At 32.6% G+C, this 23,883-nt stretch overlaps 1 protein-coding gene across 1 annotated transcript; it reads left to right on the forward strand.

Moving 5' to 3' along the window:
* The first annotated feature begins 1,064 nt into the window (after positions 1-1,064).
* On the forward strand, positions 1,065-23,810 carry LOC101962532 (calcium-activated chloride channel regulator 1). The gene is given in 14 exon segments (XM_005339131.4): positions 1,065-1,363; positions 2,557-2,697; positions 2,890-3,037; positions 3,541-3,649; positions 5,741-5,921; positions 10,418-10,645; positions 11,518-11,757; positions 14,383-14,560; positions 15,591-15,691; positions 16,143-16,367; positions 17,819-18,089; positions 18,624-18,794; positions 19,227-19,466; positions 23,470-23,810. Coding segments are annotated over 14 exon segments (2,733 nt in total). The 5' UTR covers positions 1,065-1,204.
* The last annotated feature ends 73 nt before the right edge of the window (positions 23,811-23,883 follow it).

A 23,883-nucleotide genomic window follows, 5' to 3' on the forward strand; every position in this document is an offset into this window, starting at 1 on the left:
AGTGGGAATGATTTGGGATGATTTTACCAATGAGGCCAAACCTAGATATTATTAATAGATGCACATAGAGAACATTCCCAAAATCTTAAAGAAACTTTCTAACAGGCAGTTCCTCCTCTAGTCTCAAAGACTTCTCATTCCCCAGTTAAACACTGTAAGGTTACATAAACTTTTACAAAATAAACCAATGAAAACATAATTTAATTAGAAAAAACAAGCTTTGTATTTGTACCATACAATGTTTAATAATAGTGTATAACATTTATTGAAGGCTTATTAGATGTCAGAAGTCTTGTGTGGAGGGCTTTTCATAGGTTGTCCAAATGTTCTTCCAACATCCCACAATTATTCTGATTTCACAGAAAAGAAACTAGGCTTGAAAAAACAGTCATACAATTCTTACAAAGAATCACATTTCTATTTAAATGACCAAAGCAAGAGTTGGGCTTAGTTCATCAGATTCCAGAGCAAGCTCACAATGATATATATACAACTATTTCAAACCAAGGAACATTTGTGTTAACTACCATAAAGAAATCTTAACTGAAGCATACGGCGGACTTCTCAAGTTACACAAGGATCTAAAGCATTCAATGTTATTTGAAAATTGAATAAACAAGTAACTATCACAGAAGGTAATAAAAAAAATTTTCCCCCTTGATCTATAGTTGTTGCCAAACACTGTGTTTGTATCACTCCCATCTAAAGAAAGAATATAAACCCTTACTTTACTGCCACTCCCACTTCAGCATTTTTTAATACAAACCTTTTTCATGTGCTCTTTTATTATGTTCAATTTATTGAGTTCATTTCCTCACCCCTCCAGAGATTGTCTTTCTGTAAACGGATCCAGAGACTGACTTCTCTACTAGTATTTGATGGTAATGATGATTGCAATGATATCCACCCACCACTAAGAGGAGTACTACACAAATAATCTAAAAGAATGTCACAATCCAATGAATGCTTACTTAATGCCTTAGCTGTTTTAGAAAGCATGATGAATATGTTCAGCATAATCTCAACTGCCACTTAACAACTAAATCTTTAGAATGAATAAGATGAGGAAGTTCACCAAGAAATTTTTGAATTTTACTCTATTATGTCATGCAAATATGTTGGTCTTGATTCAAATTTCTGAGCTAAGCAGACACATAAATACCACCTTACATTTCCATAAGGGCTATTGTAGCTCCTGCAAAAAATGGTGTTCAGGCTGAAGCTTATTCTGTTCTTAGTATTGCACTTTTTGCCTAAGGTGAAAAGCTCAATGGTAAGTTTGAATAACAATGGATATGAAGACATTGTCATTGCAATTAATCCCAGCGTACCAGAAAATGAAACACTCATTCAAAGCATAAAGGTAAGAGAAAATTTTATTATCCACTTACTTTTGTTTCAGTGACTATCTTTACCTAGACATACATAACATTCACACAGTTATAGCTTCCCAAAGTTGCTTGACAGTGTTCATCATTTATGTAGTATTTATCTAAACTTTCAAGATTAATGTCTGCTAGTTTTATGTTTTTATTATATATTAATATAATTCCCTTAATGGATTATTGAAAGACTGAATTACTAAAGATTTTTTCACCTAGTAAAGCTAACAGAAAAACTTAAGAGAAAATAGAGAAATGTCCTCATAACTTGTCTTCAAAAATTACTTTTATCAAGTTTAAAAAACTAATTTACATTTAAACTATAGAGGCTCGCTATCTTACATGATTTCCCAGTTATTCATATTTTTACTTCTGGAAAATATAACATAAAAATGTTATGTATTTTATGTTAAAGAAAATATTTTAAAATTGATTTATCTTCCTGATTTAATCTGTATTAGTATAACAAAAAACAATTTATATATGACATTTTAATATCTGCTATCTTCCTTGATCCTCTCAATATCTCAGTGAGGAGGTCAAGAATTGGGATTATGACTCTTGTATAAATCAGAGAAATTAGGTGATTTGAACAGACATACATAAGTGGCAAAAGTAAATATTGCTGTTTGATAAAACTTCAGTATTTTTTTTTCCATGCTGGGAATTGAACCCAGGGTCTTGTGCATGCTAGGCAAGCACTCTACCAACTGAGCCACATCCCCAGCCCAAAACTTTTAGTCTTTTATGAGAAAATTCAAAATAAATCTAGCAAGTTTTAATTAACAAGTATAATAATCTTTAAACTTTAAACAAACTTTAAACTCCCAATTTACTTAAACAACCCAATCAGAAGAACCCATTTGATTAAATAAGCAACTTATCAATTAGCTCCCAGTCTTAATCACCTTTGTATCTCACCCAGCACCCTCATTTCCATCTTCAACTCATAATGCTCATGGCAGTTGTGGGCAAGTGAAAAACAGTTGACTTTGGGGGTCATATGAAAATAAGTTTACAGACTGGAGAGATGTAATAAAATTCAGTCTATTCTTCAGTGATAGTCTTTAAACTATCTGAGGAAAAGGAGTTTACATTTGCTTCTTTTAGTTTGTATGCCTATTTTTATGTTTATTTCACTGCAAAATTGTTACCATGAGGTACTTTTTATCAGGAAATGGTAACTGAAGCTTCTGCATACCTGTTTCATGCCACGGAAAGAAGAGTTTATTTCAGGAATGTAAGCATCTTAATTCCAGTTACCTGGGAGTCAAAATCGGAGTACTTAATGCCAAAGCAAGAATCATATGACCAGGTAGGCTATTTTGTATAGTTCCTAAAGTGCTTTCTGTGGTTTTTAAAAATTCATACTTATAATTTTTGTAATTGCTAACTTAGTAATTATAAGTAACTTTTCTTAGTGTAGATGAAAAATCCTTGCTTTTAAAATCCCCTTAGAATTTGCTTCCATTCGTTTTGTTTGTTTGTTTGTTTGTTTGCTTTTCAGGCAGATGTCATAGTTGCTGATCCTTACCTGAAATATGGAGATGATCCCTATACTCTTCAATACGGACAGTGTGGAGAGAAAGGACAATATATACATTTCACTCCAAACTTCCTGTTGACTGATAATATGTCTATCTATGGGCCTCGAGGTAGGGATGTTTATTTTACATTTATGTTCTTACTTCCAATGGGGGGGAAAACACATAAAATTGTGATTGAGAGTATTTTTAAAGATTTTTAAGAAGAAAAAATAGGTATTAAGTTATATTTTTGTTTGGAAATATGCAAATTATATTTAACCTATTTCTTTTGTGTGATGGTTTTAATAATAAAATGAGTTGTGGGCTGGGATTGTGGCATGCTGGTACAGCACTTGCTTAGGACATTCGAGGCACCACATAAAAATAAATAAATAAAATAAAGATATTGTGTCCAATTACAACTAAAAAATAAATATTTTAAAAAATACATGAATAAAATGAGTTGTTTATTGGTGCTAACCCATTTCAACTTTTTTGACCTAATGAAAAGTGTTACTTTCTAGAATATCTTGACTCAGTTAGGTTGGTAAATAGGGAGAGATTTAAAATATAAGGAAACTGTATGAAAATATTAGAAATATAAATTTATAAGTGGCAATATTCTCTCATAGGCAAAGTGTTTGTCCATGAGTGGGCCCATCTCCGGTGGGGAGTATTTGATGAGTATAATGTGGACCGGCCATTCTATATTTCCAGAAAGAACACTATTGAAGCAACAAGGTATCACTGTATTGAGCAACTTCAATTTCAAAACTTTTCACTTAATGATTTTCCAATTTTTTACAATACACAAACAAAGACTATCTCTCAAGTGGTTGAATTTTCATATGGTAAATTACAATATCCAACCTGCACCATCTGAATGTATAAAATTATGTCTGGGGAGTCCATCTGGGAATCAAGATCAATCAGGAACTGGGAATCATTTCACCACTCACAGAACTGTACTAATGTGTGTTACTGGCAAAAGAGAAAGAAAAAAAAAACAAACCCTAAGAGATTAGAGAATTAGAATTCAACTCTACCCACTTTTTTGTTCAACTTGATTCATAATTTTTTAAGATGAAATCTGCTTCATGGAGGTAAGTTAAGCTGCTACAATTTCATGGTAAACATATTTTAGTTTTCATTTTAGGAAAATAGGTATATTTTACAAGGGTAAGTGAGTAAATCTGTTTTTTTAAGAAATATAATTCTGGGGGTGGATAGAAACAGGTCCTATATATAAATAGATGTTTAAGCTTTTTTTAAAAAAATCAAGCATATGCAGTACTTAAAAGAGTATTGAAGAACTACAAAAATCAATGTAATAAAGAAATAAATCTTTGAGAGAAAAAATGTATTAAAGAGGGGCACTAGAAGAAACAGCTCTCCCTGGTGCTCTGTGTTTGTTTACCTGTTCTTCACTGAGCTGCCTGGAATCTTTCACACAGACGGAGTGAGTGCTCAGCCCAGAACACTCATGTCTCCCACCCTCATTTCACAAAACTCCTAACTTGTCCTAAAATACCTATTGATCTGGTGACCTGCATGGAAAAGGAAAAAAAATACCTATTGATCCTTTAAATGCTTCTCTAAATGCCTTTCCTTTCCTTCCATTTGAGGTTATATGACCTAGGGAGAGGTCCCACAGCAATATGTCTTCAACACTTATATCACATAGCAATTGTCCATGTAATTTGATTTTCCTCACTACACTTCAAGATCCTTGAGGACAGTGACTTTTGTTTTTAATCCCCTAGCCTTGGGCCTGCTAAAAAGGCAAAGCAAAACAAATGATCAAAAAGTAAATTTTTATAAATTAATAAAAAAAATGAGTTTCCTTATAATCAGTTATTCAAAAAGACATAAAAGTAAAAACAAATATCTAAAACAACACTTATTGAGCTCTTATGTGCAACAGGCACATTAAGGCAGTGGATTCTTATCATGTTTAAATTCAACTTTCAGACTAACTCTAGAGCTAATTCTCTTGGAAGATATTACTCACTATCTCCTTTAATGCTTGAAAAACAAACAAGGACTAATTTCAAGAAATTTAAGAATAACATAAAATGAGAATACACTACATATAAGCAGATTCTTTAGAAGCTTCTCTCCTTTCTCTCTCCCTTTCTCTCTCTCTCTCTCTCTCTCTCTCTCTCTCTCTCTCTCTCTCTCTCTCTCTCTCTCTCTCTCTCTCTCTCTCTCTCTCTCTCTCTCTCTCTCTCTCTCTCTCTCTCTCTCTCTCACACACACACACACACACACACACACACACACACTCCCTGCCAGTGACTTGATAGTTATTTTCATCATGCAGATGAAATAGTTTGAATGCACATGCATTTCCATGCAGGGTTTATTTTTTTATTTCTTCCTTCAGTCTAGGCTATTATTTCTCAAAACATAAATTACCAAGTGCTAGAAATATGAAACTTGTGTACCACACATGCAAACTGAAAGGACCTTAAACATAATGTTGATTTTCCCCTCTCCCCTAAGAACCAATTCCTTTGTATCTTTTAACTCATTTAATTTTCAAATATCTCTGTAAATTAGGAATTGTCATCTTTAGCCCAAAGTCACAAATATAATAGATTTATTGATAACAATAGTGAAGAATGAATGTTTAATAAACATAAACTGAAAACACTGTTTTTATTGAAATCTATGGTAAATACAGTTAGAACGTTGTGCCTACTTTTGTCAAAATGGTATATTTGGTGCATGATCAATAGCAGTAGTCACTGAAAGTAAGATTTTAGGATGTTGGTCTTTATTCCTGATTTGCTTAGTCTTCATATATAAATGTAATCTATCTCATCATAGGTGTTCCACTCATATTACTGGTATGAATGTGGTTTACAATGAATGCAAGGGAGGCAGCTGTATAACAAGGCAATGCAGACGTGACTCAAAAACGGGGCTGTATGAAGCAAAATGTACATTTATCCCAAACAAATCTCAGACTGCAAGAGACTCCATAATGTTCATGCAAAATCTCAACTCTGTAAGTATAGAACCCCTAGGAAAAAGTTAACTGGGGAGATGAATTTTTACTATGAAACTATGTCTATCAATAGAAAGGAAGAAATTATATAGGCAATTAAATAGAGGTCATTTCCTCCAGCTTGTCAGGATGTATCTGGAAAATTTTCCATCCTCTCCTTATTAACCTGTTTCATTTATTCACAAGTAGCACTATACTGTTCTCATTGGAGTCACATAATAAATCCCTAGGGCATCCTTCCCTCATTAACTTCTGTGAACTGTGTCAAGAGCTACAACATTACTTTTAATTCCTTTTCTAAGAATTAGCTATACTACTTTTCTAAAGTAATTCATAATGCAGCTTTGGAAAGGACTGACCTTCTAGATTTGCCATTATCTTCCTATTAAGGCATACAAAGGTATTGCAAATGATATTATGAAAACACACATATGGGTCTATCACCACAGAAAAGATACAAGGACAAGTTCACTGGAGTCAGATAGGCTTGTTATAAAAACCCAGCCTATAAGTTTCAAGCTTTGTCACTGTGGGCAAACTGCTAAATCTGAGATTTAGTACTTCATCTCTTAAATAAGAATTAAAACATCTACTTCACATTGTCATCGTTAGGCTCGCAAGAGCTAACATAAAGTATTAGCACAGAGCTTAGCATAAGGGAAGTCAAAATAAATTCAAATTTTTAATTTTTAAGGCATGTAAAATATTTGAGAAAGAGTTAGTTATCTCTTTCCCTGGATAATTAAGCCCAATCTTTTTTTCTTCTTTTTTACTTTTTTATTTTTAATTCACACATCATAATTAATTTTTATTCACATATAATGACATTCTGAACAGTGTGATATTTTGATACATGTATATAATGTGTAATGATCAAATTAGAGGAATTAATTTTCCCACCACCTCAAATATTTATCCTTTTTTCTGTAGCAAGAATATCCAAAATCCTGCCTAGCTATTTTGAACTATAGAATAAATTATTGTTTATAATTTACTGAGCTATAGAATATGAGAACTTATTTCTTAGAACTTTAATTTTATAGCAGTTACCCAACCTCTTCCTGTCTTCCTTCCCCCTATTCTTAGTCTGTTCTAGATTCTGCTTCTATGAGATCAACTCTTAGCTTCTACATATGAAATTATAAAGTATTTGTTTTTCTATGTCTAGGTATTTCACTATTCTATTGTACATATATACACCATATTTTCTTACCATTTATCCATTGATGAACACTCAAATTGATTCTATATCTTAGGTATTGTGAATAGTGTTACGATAAACAAGACTGCATATGTCTCTTTAATCTATTAATTTGATTTCCTTCATATATATACCCAATGGTAGAACTGCAGAATATGATAGTTCTCTTTTTAATTTTTAAAGGAACCTCCTCATTGTTGTCTATATTGACTGCTAATTTACATTTACACCAACAGTATATAAGAGCTCCTCTCTTTTCTAAGCATCTTATCAGTATTTATTTTTGTCTTTTTTATTATAGCAATTATAAATAGAGTGTGATGATATTACATCATAGTTTTTATTTGCATTTCCATGATTATCAATTATGTCAAGCATTTTCTTCTTATATCTATCAGCCATTGTATGTCTTCTTCTGAGAAATAGCTATACAGATCATTTGCCCACTTTTTAATTGGATTATTTGTGTTTTTGCTGTTGAGTTCCTTATAAATTCTGGATATTAATACCTTGTCAGATGGACAGTTTGTAAATATTTTCTCCTGTTCTGATTGTTGTCTCTTGATTCCATTGATTATTTCCTTTGTTGTGCAGCCCAATCTTAATTAATGCAAACTTATTGTAGCTACCTAATGAGTTTCTACACATACAAAAATATTTTAAAATGCAAAACAAATGAAAGTTATCAAAAACAACATATCAAAATAAAGTACACAATCTCTAAATAGTAAGGCCACCTTATTTAAAGAAGCAGATTTTCATATATGAAATAATTAGCAACATACTTCTATAGGCAAGTTTATATAGATCTATTGTTTCTGAAAAAAATGAATTATTTTCTTCTTTTTGAATTGCAGAGGATGAAACCTAGGGCCTTGACCATGCTAGGCAAGCACTCAATCACTGAGTCACATCCTTCATCTCATAAATTTAAAATTATTTTGGTGCATAGGGCAATAATTTTGAAAGGCTTGAGTAAAAATATAGGCTTGATATTTTCTTCTAAAATGCTTACACTAACCCAAATTTTAAATAAAAATTGGTTTCCAGCTTAATAAAGCTCCCTCCTGAAGATATTTTACACAAGTAGGGAAGTTTACTTGTATCTGCTAATCAACAAAGGCTAACCAAGAAGTTCTGCATCTAAATAGATTTTTTAAAAATGTGACACAAGAGGATGATCAGAGTATATACTACCTGTTCCAAATGATACATTCCAAAATTAACTGATTATCAGGAGATATATGGCATCTACCCAAAACTTAAATAATAATAAATGAGATTATGTAGCTGAAATATGGAGAGTGAGTAATTATATAAGATATGGCTCAGAGATAAATGTTTTAGTGATACATCTTGTCCAGAATAACACTAACTTCCAATTACTATGTCACAGACCAAATATATTGCATAAAATTTGTATCCAGGGCATAAAGTAAGACCCAGGAGAGATATGGTATGAAATATTGAACATTCAAATTCATGACTTCCTTTCCATAATCTTTATTATTCCTACTTCAAGCCCAGAACTCTACTAGGAGCTAAAAATGCAGAAATAATTAAAGATATGCTGTCCTTGAGGAATTCAGTTTAGTAAGAAGTATACAGATACAAGAAAAATACATTCAACACAAAGTAGGAAGAGATATGAACCAAATGTTATAAGAGTAGCAAACATTTCTAACTGGAGATCCAAAAATGGTTTCTGAAGATATGAGTTTTGAGCTGGGATTTGAAAAGAATAAGTATGAATTTTCCAGAGGAGGAAGAGAAAGAATATTGTATTCAAAAAAACAGATTTACAAAAGCAAAGAGTGGAATAAGGCAAGGGTTGCACAAGTTGCACATTGCCTAAATTAAAGAATTTAACATTGACTAGAACAAATCTCAGGCACATAGTGTTAAGGAACTTAAGAAGTGCCTTTTTCTAATTGTACCGAATTACCATTCAAGTTAGTAGAGAACGTGGTGAAAGTTTCTGGCATATTTTAGGGGGACAGAATGAAGTCCTATTGTAAAAGCAAAGGATACATAGTAAGAGTCAGAAAATTAGTCAAAATTAGGTTGAAGCAAGAAATGAAGTCCTACAAAGCTAAGATGTTTGGGTTTTGTCCTCTCAGTTTTGGACTGGTGATGTTATCAGCTTAATTCTTTAAGGAACACAGTTCTAATTGTGAAGAATAGGATGGCATGAGATGAGAGGAAGTGATGCAGGGAGACCAGTTGGGAAGCCAAGGCAATAGGAAGGTAAGAGACTTGAATAAAGACAGTGGCAATGGTAAAGGAAAGGTCTGACAGGAATTTCACAAAAGCTAAAACTGATCATAAACCACTCCTTTAATTGCAAACTATAAGATTCTCCCATCTAATATAACCCCACTTGGGAGATGTAAATCAGAGCCATGTCAGAAACTAATTTAAATTTTTAAATTATCTTAAAATTTAAATAAAAGGCATTCAAAGTTAATAATTTAGTTCTTCTAAAAATGAGTTTACAAATAGAGTGTTTGCATTGGGAGGATATTAAAATAATGACACTATTAAACGTAGTTCTTAGATGCTAAGGCTGCAAGATGATTTCCTACCTGAATATGGCACTAGTATAGGAGAACATTTTAAGTTACTAAGTCTTCAAAACTTGGAGGATTTTTACAGATTCTACAATACTGAAACTTCCATTCGAAGAGTTATTGGATTCAATTCACCATTTGCTATTAAAAGACAAATAATTATAGTCCTCATTTTTCCCTATACCTTCATTGCTTTTTTTTTAGTGGTATTCTTTTATTTCTGTCAAAACGTACCAGAGTCAATAAAAATTCAAATTGTTACAATATCTGTCCTCAAGTTTTTCACTCAACTGTGACAATGTGGAATATACTTAGACAATTATACAAGACCATTTCCTCTACTCCACTTTTAAGAAACAGTTCAAAATTACCACAAACTAACACTCTCTCTTTTTCTTTAAACTTAAGACTTGAGCCCCACAAAATCTGGAAGGGAAAGTAAGAAGCTAACAAGCAGGTGTGCAAGCTGCCATCATCTTCCACTGACATTACCTACTTATACCTAAAAGAATTACCAAAAACTTTACCAGTCTATGTTGATGGCTTCGCCTTGCTTCCAACCCTTCAAGTATGCAAATGGATATCAGAATATTTTATTATGAAGAAATCTCTGTCAAAAAATAAAATCTGTGGAGGATGTATATGGCAGCTAACTGCATATTTGGAAAGAAATGTCATATTTCACAAGTTATTGCAATATTGTCTCCTAATTGGTTTCTTTCCAGGTAACTTAATTTTGCACAGCAAAAACACACAACACAGAAGCTCCAAACCTACAAAACAAAATGTGCAATCACAAAAGTACATGGGATGTAATCAAGGAATCTGATGATTTTCAGAATGAATCTCCCATGACAGGAACAAATCTACCACCTCATCCTACATTTTCATTGCTCAAATCCAAACATCGAGTAGTCTGTTTGGTACTTGATAAATCTGGAAGCATGAATACAGTAAGACAGTTTATGCTAACTTTTAAATACTTAATAGAAATATAATTTAATCTTAGTTTTAGTTTTAGTATGCTAAAATATGTATATATGTTCTTATAAATTTTAGCACAATGATTTTATATAAATAAGTACTAGAAGATAATGTTAAAAATTGTTAAATTAAGGTTAGTAGATTGTGGATAATTTTTAATTTATTAACCTTTAGTTTTAACCAAATACAAATTTCCATCATTTAACATGTCATTCTAATAAAAACTTCAATTTATTTAATGTGAGTATATTTTATATAATGTTTTATAATCTGCTTTTTTAAACATAATATACCTTAAACATTCCACATATAGAATATGTTTCCAGGAGTTTTTTGGTTTTTGAGGTTTTTGGTTTTTGCTTTTGTTTTGTTTTGTTTTGTTTTGTTTTGGCAGTACTGGGGATTATACTTAGAGCTTTACACACACTGAGCTATATCCCTAGACCTTCATGAAATAATATTTAATGGTTGTGTTATACACACAAACACACATATACATATATACATAAACATAAAACAAATTTAAACAATTCCATATTGTTGGATATTTTAGAGATTTTCAACTTACTGTAAAAAACACATTGCAATGTACATCTTCATATATACTTTTAAATTATTTCCTTTAAAAATTCCCGAATTTAAAATTTTAACAAAATGTATCGATTTTTAAGGCTTTTACAAGTGTAACAATTGATTTTTTAAGATTTTAATAAAATATAGGACTTAAATTTTAAAATATATCAATCAATTTTTATCATGATCTATGGCCCATAAAAGACTCTGTCTTTCAATAATCTGTCAAAATTTTTTAAAATTCAGTTAATATATCTTTTTATTACAGGTAGACCATCTTGTCTCAACTCGTCTCCTTCGAATGAATCAAGCAGCAGAACTGTACTTAATTCAAATTATTGAAAAGGGATCTATGGTTGGAATGGTCACATTTGATAGTACTGCTGAGATCCAAAATAAGCTAACAAAAGTAATTAATGATAACACTTACCTAAAGCTCACTGCAAATCTACCTAAAATTGCTAGTGGAGGAACTTCAATTTGCAATGGACTCAAAGCTGGATTCCAGGTAAAATTATTTTTAATTTTAATATCATTTGCCATTTACTATTGTTTTTAATTTTTCCATTTATCTTTGAACAAGGGTCATGTGTTCATGAGTTCCTCATTTAATAACATTCTGGGGGTGGGGATATAGCTCAGTTGGTAGAGTGCTTGCTTTGCATGCACAAGGCCCTGGGTTCAATCCCCAACACCACCAAAATAAATAAATAGCATTCTGACACCATTGTGGTAAATCTCTCATGGGCAGTTTCACCAACAACCTCCTGAACTACTAAGTGACAGTGGATAGGTAGGAGGAAAGAAATCCAGTGGGCACAGCCAAATCTCTGACATGCTCATAATACAATTCTCTATGAGTAGAAAATAATATCATTGGGAGATTGTGGAAGAGAGAAATTAATAACACATTTATATTATGGATAAAGAAAGCCCTATTTGTCAATTTAAACTGACATTTAAAAATCAGAGATGAGTCACTCCACAGGCAGTATAGGACCAAATCCAATGAATATCAGGTGGAAGTTTAATAAAAACAAAAGTGTGAACTCAAAAAATTAGGTACAATTTTAAAAAACAATAAATAAATAAGAGGAATACTAGCAGGTAAAGGAAGGGGAGGTAGGAGAAAAGAGGAGGTAAGGGAAAGTGGAATTACTTTTGAAATACAGTAAATTATATTACATACATATATAAATATGTCAAAATGAACCCCACTATTATGTATAATACACTAATAAAAACACTTTTTAAAAAAACAGGTGCACCTTTTGAGTACTATACCAGATTGCCTCTAGTATCATTTGAATTTCTTCCAACCTAAGTTAGCTTCCACTTAAGCCTACTTATTGTCTTGTTGTAAGTGACAAGGACAAAAAATTACTGCCCTCACAGATTCCTGTACCTAAGTTAAAGTGGTAGTGCTACTCTTTTCAAGGCCACTAATTAATCCCATCTCTTAACTTCCCTTATGGTACCTATTCATCCTAAAGCACATTAGCTTAAAAAGCTTGGAATCCTGGCTTTATTATTTTATTAACTAAATGATCTTGAGTAAATAACTGACCTAAGAAAGTCTGTTTCCTCAACCTAGATCATGTGGGTATAAATAGGGCCTAACTTATTTATTTGTGGGAATTTTGTAAGATAAATAAATGCTGAAAAAAGGCTTGCTATTATGAAAATTATCATGATTCTTGTTATATATGTCTATTTATTCTAAAATATGACAGGTTTTATATTTTGGGGGAATGTGACAGAATGTTCATGCATACTGGTCTGTATGTTTTTTCTTAATATATTTTTGCATGTTTCTTATGATAGTTTAATCACAAAGTCTGTTGCTGATATATTATGACAAATCACATTCAAAGTTTTAAAAGTTCTTCTTTATTTACATGCTGAAACCATATCAATACATAAAATCAATTTTACATAACAAAATCAAAACAATAGTAGCTAGATTTTTTTACTATATATTACCTATTTAAATGCTTTGCATGCATGATTTTATATCCTTATTATTACTTTCTGAGTTGGGAATATTATTATGCCCATTCTGCACATAAAGAAACTGAGGCCCAGAGTAATCAAACCTTTCTCAGTGTCTTACAGTCAATAATTACCAGATATACGATTCAAAACTTGGTCTTTCTGACTCTAGAGCCTGTAAACTTAATCCTTACACTAAGCTATTTATAGAACTCATGTGTGTGTTTGTGTTTGTGAGTGTGTGTGTGTGTGCATGTGTTAAGTCTTGAGAAAGTCTAAATAGTAATTACTCTAATAAGCAAATGGCAGAGCCAGAATTTGCTTTCAAGGTATCTAATACCAGTGCCAGTGTTCTTAGCTAATACTCTTGGTAGAAATAAGCAAAAGATGAAAAAAAAAAATAAGCCCCATGCAGTGGTGAATGCCTGCAATCCTAGGGATTCAAGAGACTGAGGGAGAAGGATCGAAAGTTCAAAGCAGCCTCAGCAACTTAGTGAGACCCTGTCTAAAATGGGCTGGAGATGTGGCTCTCAGTGGTTAAGCGCCCCTGTGTTCAATCCCTGGTACCAAAAAAAAAAAAAAGATGAAAATATATTTGTGATATTTGATGAATCTATAAACATCCTTCCTCGTGGCACATCAAAATTTTTTTCTGAGAAATCGTAAGATTCTATAGTAATAATCAAATAAAATGCACTAAAAAGGCATATACCACATCATTCAACCTTGCTTACCCACAATTTATAATGATTTTACAGATGCTACTTAATCTGCAGCCTGCCAGAACTGCCTGGATCATTAGCCTCTATCCCAAGTATCTCCTCAAATAATAATAACAATGGCTAGCATTCACTGAGTATTTACTATGTTCCAGAAATTCTAAGTGCTTTATTCTTCCTTTCTGGGATAGCAGGAGTATGTATATTAGAGAGTTAGAAGTGTTGAGACTAGCTTAAAAATCTATTCATTACATCATTTCCATATACCACTCATTCTGGAACAATAATATAAAAAATTTCCTTTGGCTTACTCTGATGTATAAGACTAAAGACTTCTCTAAGAGTAGAAAACAGGTTTATTCTTAATTTAAATGTATTCAGAAATGACATTCTATAATTTAAAATCTGGCTTTCACTACCAGGCAATTACCTACAGTAACCTGAGTACCTTTGGTGCCGAAATCATATTACTAACAGATGGGGAAGATGATGCAATAAGCTCATGCTTTGAGGACATCAAACAGAGTGGTGTAATCATCCACACCATTGCTCTAGGACCTTCTGCTGCCAAAGAGCTGGAGACTCTGTCAAATATGACAGGTAAACCTTTGGAATATTGTTTAGATAGAAAATAAATTTCTAATCTCTCCCAGGTCAAAGGCTCCTTCTCCCTAAACAGTAAAACTACTCAAAAATTTCCCATCTTAAAATTAATCTTTGTTCCTTCCTTGTCCATCAAATTAAGCTCTTCTTCCCCTCCTCTAGTTCTTCATATATCAGCTTCTCAAATTATTCAATATTTGTTGTCTTCATTTATTCCTCACCTACTTTCTGTCACTACCACTGTCTTCTCTATGGCTATTCAACTGCAATTTGCCCAAGGACACAGTCCTGATTACTGATTGAGGCCTTTTTTCATCATCCCACCCTGCTCCCACCTCATCAAATCCTGCTAAATCTGTTTGGAATATTTCTGGTTTTCCCCTTTTTAGTTAGTCCTGCTACTACATTCTAATAAAACCCTGCCAACCTACTGCTTAGGCTAACTCAATAATATTCCAGCTGGCCTTTCTTCCATTTATTAATTCAATAAATACACATTGTCATACTTTTTTAGCAGTCACTATGTTAATTCTTGCCCTCTCCAACTATTCTTTCCTGACTCTTCATACCAAGTAATTGCTCTTCCTTAAATCCTATATTATTTACTTCTGCAATTAATCAGTTTTTACTTAATTCTAAACTGTCATTCTCTGATTGTTTCAGTATGTTTTGGGGCCAACTAGAAAATAAGCAACTGGTTCATAATGAAATATATTAAATTTCATTTTACAACATTATTTAGTGCTTAGGCCAGCTTTACTAATGTGGTATATAGCTACATTTGACAATAAATTGATATAAAAACAATAAAACTTGACTTTATTTAAATTTTCCTTCATTCTAACTTATTTGAGTAAGGTTTTAGTTATTGTAGGATTACAGTTGGAACACTTATACACTGAAAATTTCATAAATTTATTGGAAATTCATCTTTTATAAGTTTAAGAAGAAATATAAAATTGATTTTAAAGTATACTGATGACAGCAGAATAACAAATATGATTTACCCATTTAAAATTCCATTTAGGAGGACTTCGTTTTTATGCCAATAAAGACATAAATGGCCTCATAGATGCATTCAGTAGAATTTCATCTAGAAGTGGTAACATCTCTCAACTGGCTCTTCAGGTTGGTATACTAAGAAAAGTCTTTGCTTTCTCACAGCTGTAATAAATTTCTGTTGTCCTAATTATTTACTTTTCTTTCTCTAATAACAAATCTTTTGCTTAAAATTTTATCAGGTATATGGAAGAAAAATATCTTTACTGTGTTTGCTTCTCCATGACACTTACAGTCATTCTATTCCATTCTTCTATTCTTTATAATTACATATGCTTTTATTTGGAAAATTCTTTCATTTTTAATTATTTTAATTGAAATCTTTTGTGTATTTTGTGCTAGGGATGGAACCCAGGGCCTCATGCATGCTAAGCAAGTACTGTACCATTGTGCCACATACCCACTCCTTAGTTGAAATATTAAAACCAAATTTAAAATTACTTTGAACTGAATAAACTTTGAAATGTCATTACCTATAATAACAAATGGATTTTATGTGTCTCTTTTAATTATGTAACAGTTGGAAAGTAAAGCCTTGAATATTACAAGAAGGGAATGGATAAATGGTACAGTTCCCGTGGACAGTACAATTGGAAATGACACTTTCTTTGTTGTCACCTGGACAATACGAAAGCCAGAAATTATTCTTCAGGATCCAAAAGGGAAAATATATAAAACCTCGGATTTCAAAGATGATAAACTAAATATTCATTCTGCCCGACTTCGAATACCAGACATTGCAGAGGTACATATTTTATCTTCATCATGTTTTAGTAATCAAATTCTTTTTGTTTTGCATTTTTTAATTTGCTCTTTTTAGATATCCATGACAGTAGACTGTATTTTGACATATCATACATACATGAAGTATAACTTCCCATTCTTGTGGTTGTACATGATGTGGGGTTACACTGGTCATGTATTCATCTATGAACATAGGAAAAGTTACATTCAATTCATTCTACTGTCTTACCTATTCCTATCTCCCCTCTCTTCCCCCCCACTCATTCCCCTCTGTCTACTCCAGTGAACTTCTGTTCTTCCCTTCCCCCCTCCCTATTATGTATTATATTTGCATATCAGAGAGAATATTCAGCCTTTAGTTTTTGGATTGCCTTATTTGACTTAGCATGGTATTTTCCACTTCTATCCATTTACCAGCAAATTCCATAATTTCATTCCTTGTGACTACCCCATTGTGTATATATAACACATTTTCTTCTTCATTTATCTGTTGAAGTGCACCTAGGTTGGTTCCATAGCTTAGCTATTGTGAATTGAGCTGCTATAAACACTGATGTGACTGCATCACTGTAGTATGCTGATTTTAAGTCCTTTGGTTACATCCCGAGGAGTGGGATAGCTGGGTCAAATAGTAGTTCCATTCCAAGTTTTCTGAGGAATCTTCATACTGCATTCCAGAGTGGGTACACCAATTTGCAGTTCCACGAGCAGCTTATGAATGTACCTTTTTCACCACAGTCTCGCCAACATTTATTGTTACTTGTATCCTTTTTTTAAAAATTTGTTATAATAGATTCATATGTGTACAGAATATAATTACAGTACTGGTATGACTGTGCACCATGTACAGCCAGAGAAATGAGAAGTTGTGCTCCATTTGTGTACAATGTGTCAAAGTGCATTCTACTGTCATGTATAACTAATCAGAACAAATTTTAAAATATAGAAGGGAGGGGCTGGGGTTGTGGCTCAGTGATAGAGTGCTTGCCTAGCATGCGCGAGGCACTGGGTTTGATGCATGAGGCACTGGGTTCGATCCTCGGCACCACATAAAAATAAAATAAAGGTTATTGTGTCCACCTACAACTAAAAAACAAATATTTTTAAAAAATAGAAGGGAGACAAGTCAAATGGAAGAGTGGATTGTGGGGAGGGAAAGAAGAGGCACTGGAAAATGAAATTGATCAAATTATACTGTTTTATTAATCAATTTCTATGTTAAAAAATAAAGACAATATATTATATGCTGTCAATATTAAAACAGTGACAGATCATCTGTCATAAAAAAGTCAAATAGAATAATTAGGTATGCATACTCATACTATTTGCTAGTTTATAAAATCAGATATTAAAAATCCTTATTATTACTCTTTAAATTTCTAAATAATTTTACATCTCAAACAAAGAAAAGGAAATCATTACCAAAACTCTCAAGGAAACTTTCTTTTTCAGACAGGCACTTGGACCTACAGCCTTTTAAATAATCATCCCAACTCTCAATTGCTAACAGTGACAATGACCACTCGAGCAAGAAGTCCTGCCACACTCCCAATAATTGCAACTGCTCACATGAATCAAAACACAGGACATTACCCTAGTCCAATGATTGTTTATGCTCGAGTCAGTCAAGGGTTTCTGCCTGTTCTGGGAGTCAATGTAACAGCCATTATAGAAACTCAAGATGGACAACAAGTAACATTGGAGCTCTGGGACAATGGTATAGGTAATAGAAATCTGCATTAACTTCCATTGAACTTGAAATTTTCCTATTGGATTCCATGACTTAGAGTCAATATTACCCTTGTATGCTTATTAATCATATTTTAAAGAAAATTAATTTTAAATTGTAATTGTCAGTAATCTTGACAAAGCACAGGCATAAGCACATTTATCTTCTTAAAATTTCATAAACAGTTTTACTTTACCTCTGGAATTTAAGAATGCAATTATTCTCCATTTTCATTAGTGTTTCACATATTCTTTCTCTAGCATATTTTCCTTATTTTGATTAGCTTCTTTTATGAATTAGCTAATATTAATTGAATGCCTACCATGAATTATACTTTTCCCAAAATCACCAGGTTACCAAATGGCCAAGCCAAGCTTTGAACCAAAACATTCTGATTCCAGGGTTTATGACTTAAAATACTGTGCTAAATTACCTCCCAAATTGCTGACATCAACAGTGCTCACTAATGGTAGTAATTGTCATTTTTTTACTTTACTGAAAAACTAATTATTATATTTCAATATCAAGGTGCTGATACTGTGAAAAATGATGGCATCTACTCAAGGTACTTTACAGATTACCATGGAACTGGTAGATACAGTTTAAAAGTGCATGTTCAGGCAAGAAAAAACACAGCTAGACTAAGTTTAAGACAACAACCCAACAAGGCTCTGTATATACCTGGCTATGTTGAAAATGGTAAGTATCATTAAAATAGAAATGTGTCACTTGTTTACCTAAATTTCAAATGGCAAACATTGAACATATAATGTACTCTGAAAAACCTAAGTACATAACTATGTAATCATCTGTATATTCAACACACTGAGCAAACAAAGATGAATAAAACAGGAGCTACAAAGATAAATAAAATAATCCTTATCCTCAAAGAATTTGAGTCAAATAATGGAGAAAGATAAGTTAAACGATAATTTTAACATACCATGCCTCCTTCTTCATGTCAAAGTAATATTAAAACAAGTTTTTTCCACTAAAAGCTGTTACTTTTTCAAAATCTGCTATCAAACAATATTAATCCTCTATAGTTGCAAGATCAGCTTACAAGATAAAGAATAGACATGGCAAAATGAAAAGTTTTTAAATTACTTTTTTTTTATTGGGGGGTGGTAGGTAAAATTATACTGAACCCACTCAGACCTGAAGTCAAAGATGATGTGGCAGAATCCAAAATGGAAGAGTTCAGCAGACTAACTTCTGGAGGGTCGTTTACTGTGTTAGGAGTGCCACCCAAAGGTAACCAAACTCATGTGTTCCCACCTGGTAAAATTGAAGACCTTGAGGCTGAGTTTAAAGGAGATCATATTCAACTTTTATGGACTGCTCCCGGCAATGTTCTTGATAAAGGAAAAGGTAAGTTTGATACTAATAAAATATACTAAAGAAATACCATTGGCTTTAATTTACTGAGAATTTCCTAATGTCCCATTTACAAATAATATTTATGGAGTGTCTACTATAGGCCAGTATTCATTTATTTTCAAATGTGAGAACTGAAGCTCCAAGAAATAAAGAACTAGCCCAGGTCACTTCTATAATATTTAGAAACAGAATTCTAAACCCCTCTTGTCAGATTCTGTTGTGCCAAAAACTCCCTCTCACAATTGGAACCATCTTGAAATTAGTTTGAGAAGATTGAGCAAACAGTTTTCTATTAAATTATTTTCCCCCAAACAAGGGAAAATTTTTAAAAGTATTTCCATACTTGCACAATTTTATTTATTTACTGATAATTTTGTTGAGTTTTCAAACACTATTAAATTCCAAGAAACAGTCTCAACTTTCAATATTTAATCGAATACAGAAGACACACAATTAGATAATTTCATACAGTGAAATAAGAGAGAGGTTATTATAAACACAGAACGATATGGCATCTCTTTGGTGGACTACAAACGTCCAGTTGACATTAGGATCATAGAGTATATATATTTAAAAGGCATACCAGAGGCGTCTATCTCTGACCTGAGTCTTGAATAATGAAACTTGCAGACCAAGTTAGGTGAAGATGACCCATTGACAGATGCTCATGTGCAAAGAAACTCACTAGTTCAGGAGATTTGGCCATGGAATTTGAATAAAGTTCAAGACCGAAATATCTCATTTACTCAAATTCTTAATAATAAATTGCCCTAATTTCAAAAAGTTTATATCACTTCTATCTTTGCTTTACACTTAGCTAAATTCAATCAGTATTTATTGAATATCTGTCATATTCCAGTATTATATAGACTAGTAGTTTTTACATGACAAAGTGAATCTTGCTATTTCCCCTGTACAGTGAGAAAATGAAAGCAATATATAATGTTGATAAACATTCTATCTCAAGGTCTGTAGGTGCTGAAACACCAGGTAGTCAGTAACTCTTTCTCTTGGGTTTCAATAAAATGCTTACTATATTAAGGTTCTCAAAATAAAAGATGCTTTTTAATCTTACACCAACTTATACAGCATTTTTAAAGCTGTATTTCTTTTTTAGCAATATTATACCAGGGAACAAAATCTTTCACAAGTCAGAGAAAATATAATACAAGCACAAATAGATATTTTGTACTTCAATGTTGAAAACTCACTGTGACAGCTTCTAAAATACATTATTTTCTCATAATGATTGTTAAACATATGGCAAAATCAAATAAAATTAAAATACTAATACTTGCACTAAAAAAGTCACAAATGAAATTACCTAACCAAATATTTAGTTCAAAATTCAATTCAGTAAAGACCAAACCTTTAGTAAGATTGTGTCTTAATAAATGTCCCTCATGCTTATTATAGGAACTAGAATTAGAAGTAATGCATTACTTATGGACACTGAGATCCATAAGAGAAAGTGCCTAAATTGTGACATACAGGAAGAGGTAAAAGTAACCATCAAATATTACCTTCAGACATTACAAAAGTAAGGTAGTAGCAGTATCCTAAAGAATAAATAAAGACTGGGAATGTAGCTCAGTTGGTAGAGTGCTTGCCTCACATGCATCAAGGCCCAGGGTTCAATCCCCAGCACCACAAAAATAAAATAAATAAATGAACATCTATATAATCTCAAATAAGACACTTAAACCCAATGGGACAAAACTACATACCTGTCAAATATGTAAATTAGACCAGATGATCTCAAAATTACTAAAACATGTAGATATAATTCTAGTATTTTATGATACTCTACTTCAATCATTTCAAGTGTCAACAACTGTAATGTTGGACAATAAGTAATTAAGGTGACCCAAATACATGCCCATTGCAGTATCAGATGCCTTAGATAATACAAAAGTATAAAAATAGTCTTTGAGCCAGGCACAGTGGTGTATGCCTGTTGTACCAGTTACTTGGAAGGCTCAAAAAGCAGGATCACTTGAACCCAGAAGTTTAATGTCAGCCTGGGCAACACTCTGATTCAAAAAAGAAAAAGAAAACCTTTGACCTTAGGTAACAGGACCTCACCTGAATGAAAAATTGAACCCGAGCCAGGCATGGCAGCACATGCCTGTAATTCCAGCGGCTTGGGAGGCTGAGACAGGAGGATAGCAAGTTCAAAGCCAGCCTCAGGAACAACGAGGCACTAAGTAACTCAGTGAAACCTCATCTCTAAATAAAATACAAAAATAGGGCTGGGGATGTGGCTTAGTGCCCCTGAGTTCAATCCCTGGTACGAAAGAAAGGAAGGAAGGAGAAGGTGAAGGTGAAGGTGAAGGTGAAGGTGAAGGAGAAGGAAAAGGAGAAGGAGAAGGAGAAGGAGAAAGAGAAGGAAGGAGAAGGAAAAGGAAAGAAGGAAGGAAGGAAGGAAGGAAGGAAGGAAGGAAGGAAGGAAGGAAGGAAGGAAGGAAGGAAGGAAGGAAGGAAGGAAAAGAAAAAAAGAGAAAGAAAGAAAGAAAGAAAGAAAGAAAGAAAGAAAGAAAGAAAGAAAGAAAGAAAGAAAGAAAGAAAGAAAAAGAAAGAAAGAAAAGAAGGAAAGTAAGAAAACTGAACGTCCACATAACAATCTGGAAAACTCCATTCCATGTAATATGAGTTCATGGGAGACAATCATCAGGGTGCATGAAGTATTTGATCAAGATTTCATGAGAACTTGGTCCTCGGTTGGACCTTAAAAAAAAATGAGTATAAATTGCATATAGCAAGAGAGAAGCACACTGCAGGAAGAGAAGGAACTTTCACACTACATGATCAAGGTCAAGAAAGCAAAATTTCACAATGGAATAGCAGAATTAAAGTAAGGGACTGGTACCTAGATCCACTTTAATGGAACATGGGATTTGTGTAAATGATAGAATGACTCAATTAGGCCTATCTATGGAGAAATTATTAAATAGAATGTTTTAATGGAAAAAAAACTGAATCAGTTATATTCTTCATACACTTGAAATATCTTCAACATTTCCTGAAAACCTAAAGTCTTCACTTCAGAAAAGGGTATTTGATGTTTTACTCTCGTGTTTCAGTACGTTGGAAGATATTTTTATGTCAATTACTGGTGTATATCTAAAAGCAGTGTGGCATGAAACATTTACACAGGCATCTTCTTTCCTTTTCTTTAATAATTATAATAGCTAATGAATGTTTTAATTCATTAATGTTTATTAAATTATGCTAAACACTTTTCATGCATTATCATTTACCATTCTCACCACTAGAATTATTGAATAACTATTTTACAGGTGGAGACAAGAAAGGTTATTTTTTTTCTTGTTGTTATTACACAGTTTGAAAATAGAAGAATTCTGGTCCTAATCAAGGTCTGCCTAGTTTCTGAGCACATATTTAGTTAGTACAAATCTCTACCTTATTTTGCTCTTTGTCCTTGTCTCTCTTTCCTTCTCTATCTTCTTTCTTACTCCCAATATTCCCTCTCTTAAGAAATAACATAAATGCAAGGTACTAAAGGTCTTTAATGTATTTGAACATTATTGTTTTTCTTGTTCTAAATCAAAAAGTGGATTCAGTTCTATAGATTTCTCTTTTAAAAAAGAAATTTAGATTCTGGTTCTGTAAGTAGTATATGATAATGAATTAAATTTTTCTGTGACTAGATAACTATACCTAAAAAAACTTTACATATATTTGTCCTTAAATAACTAGATAAAAAATATATCTGAGGGTCCAGGGTTGTGGCTCAGTAGTAGAGCACTTGCCTAGCATGCATGAGGCACTGGGTTCGATCCCTGGCACCACATAAAAATAAAAACAAATAAAATAAAGGTATTGTGTCCATCTACAACTAAAAAAAATTATATATATATATATGATTTCCACAACTAAAACCTACTGTGAATTTTTGATGGCTCCTAAACAAAAGGTAGTGCGACAGCAGTAAATCATCCTGGTAATTGTAACAGACGTGTTTGTTTTTCAGCTAAGAGCTACAATATAAGAATAAGTAAATGTTTCCTGGATCTCCAAAAAGATTTCGATAATGCTGCTTCAGTAAATACTTCTGCTCTAATACCCAAGGAGGCTGGCTCAAAAGAAATTTTTGAATTTAAACCAGAACATTTTAAAATAGAAAATGGCACCAAGTTCTATATTGCAATTCAAGCTACCAATGAAGCCAATCTCACTTCAGAGGTTTCTAACATTGTACAAGCAACCAAGTTTATTCCTCCAAAGGAAACTAGCATCCCGGCTTTGGGTACCAATATCTCTGCAATCAGTTTAACAGTTTTGGGATTAGCTGCAATTTTATCTGTATTTTAAACTAAAAATTTGTTCTAACTAAAATTCAATGTTACATATACTTGGTAAACATCTATTTAGAAGTAATTTACTA

The sequence above is a fragment of the Ictidomys tridecemlineatus genome, chromosome 11 (genome assembly GCF_052094955.1).
Source record: "Ictidomys tridecemlineatus isolate mIctTri1 chromosome 11, mIctTri1.hap1, whole genome shotgun sequence".
In the NCBI taxonomy this organism is placed as follows: Eukaryota; Metazoa; Chordata; class Mammalia; order Rodentia; family Sciuridae; genus Ictidomys; species Ictidomys tridecemlineatus.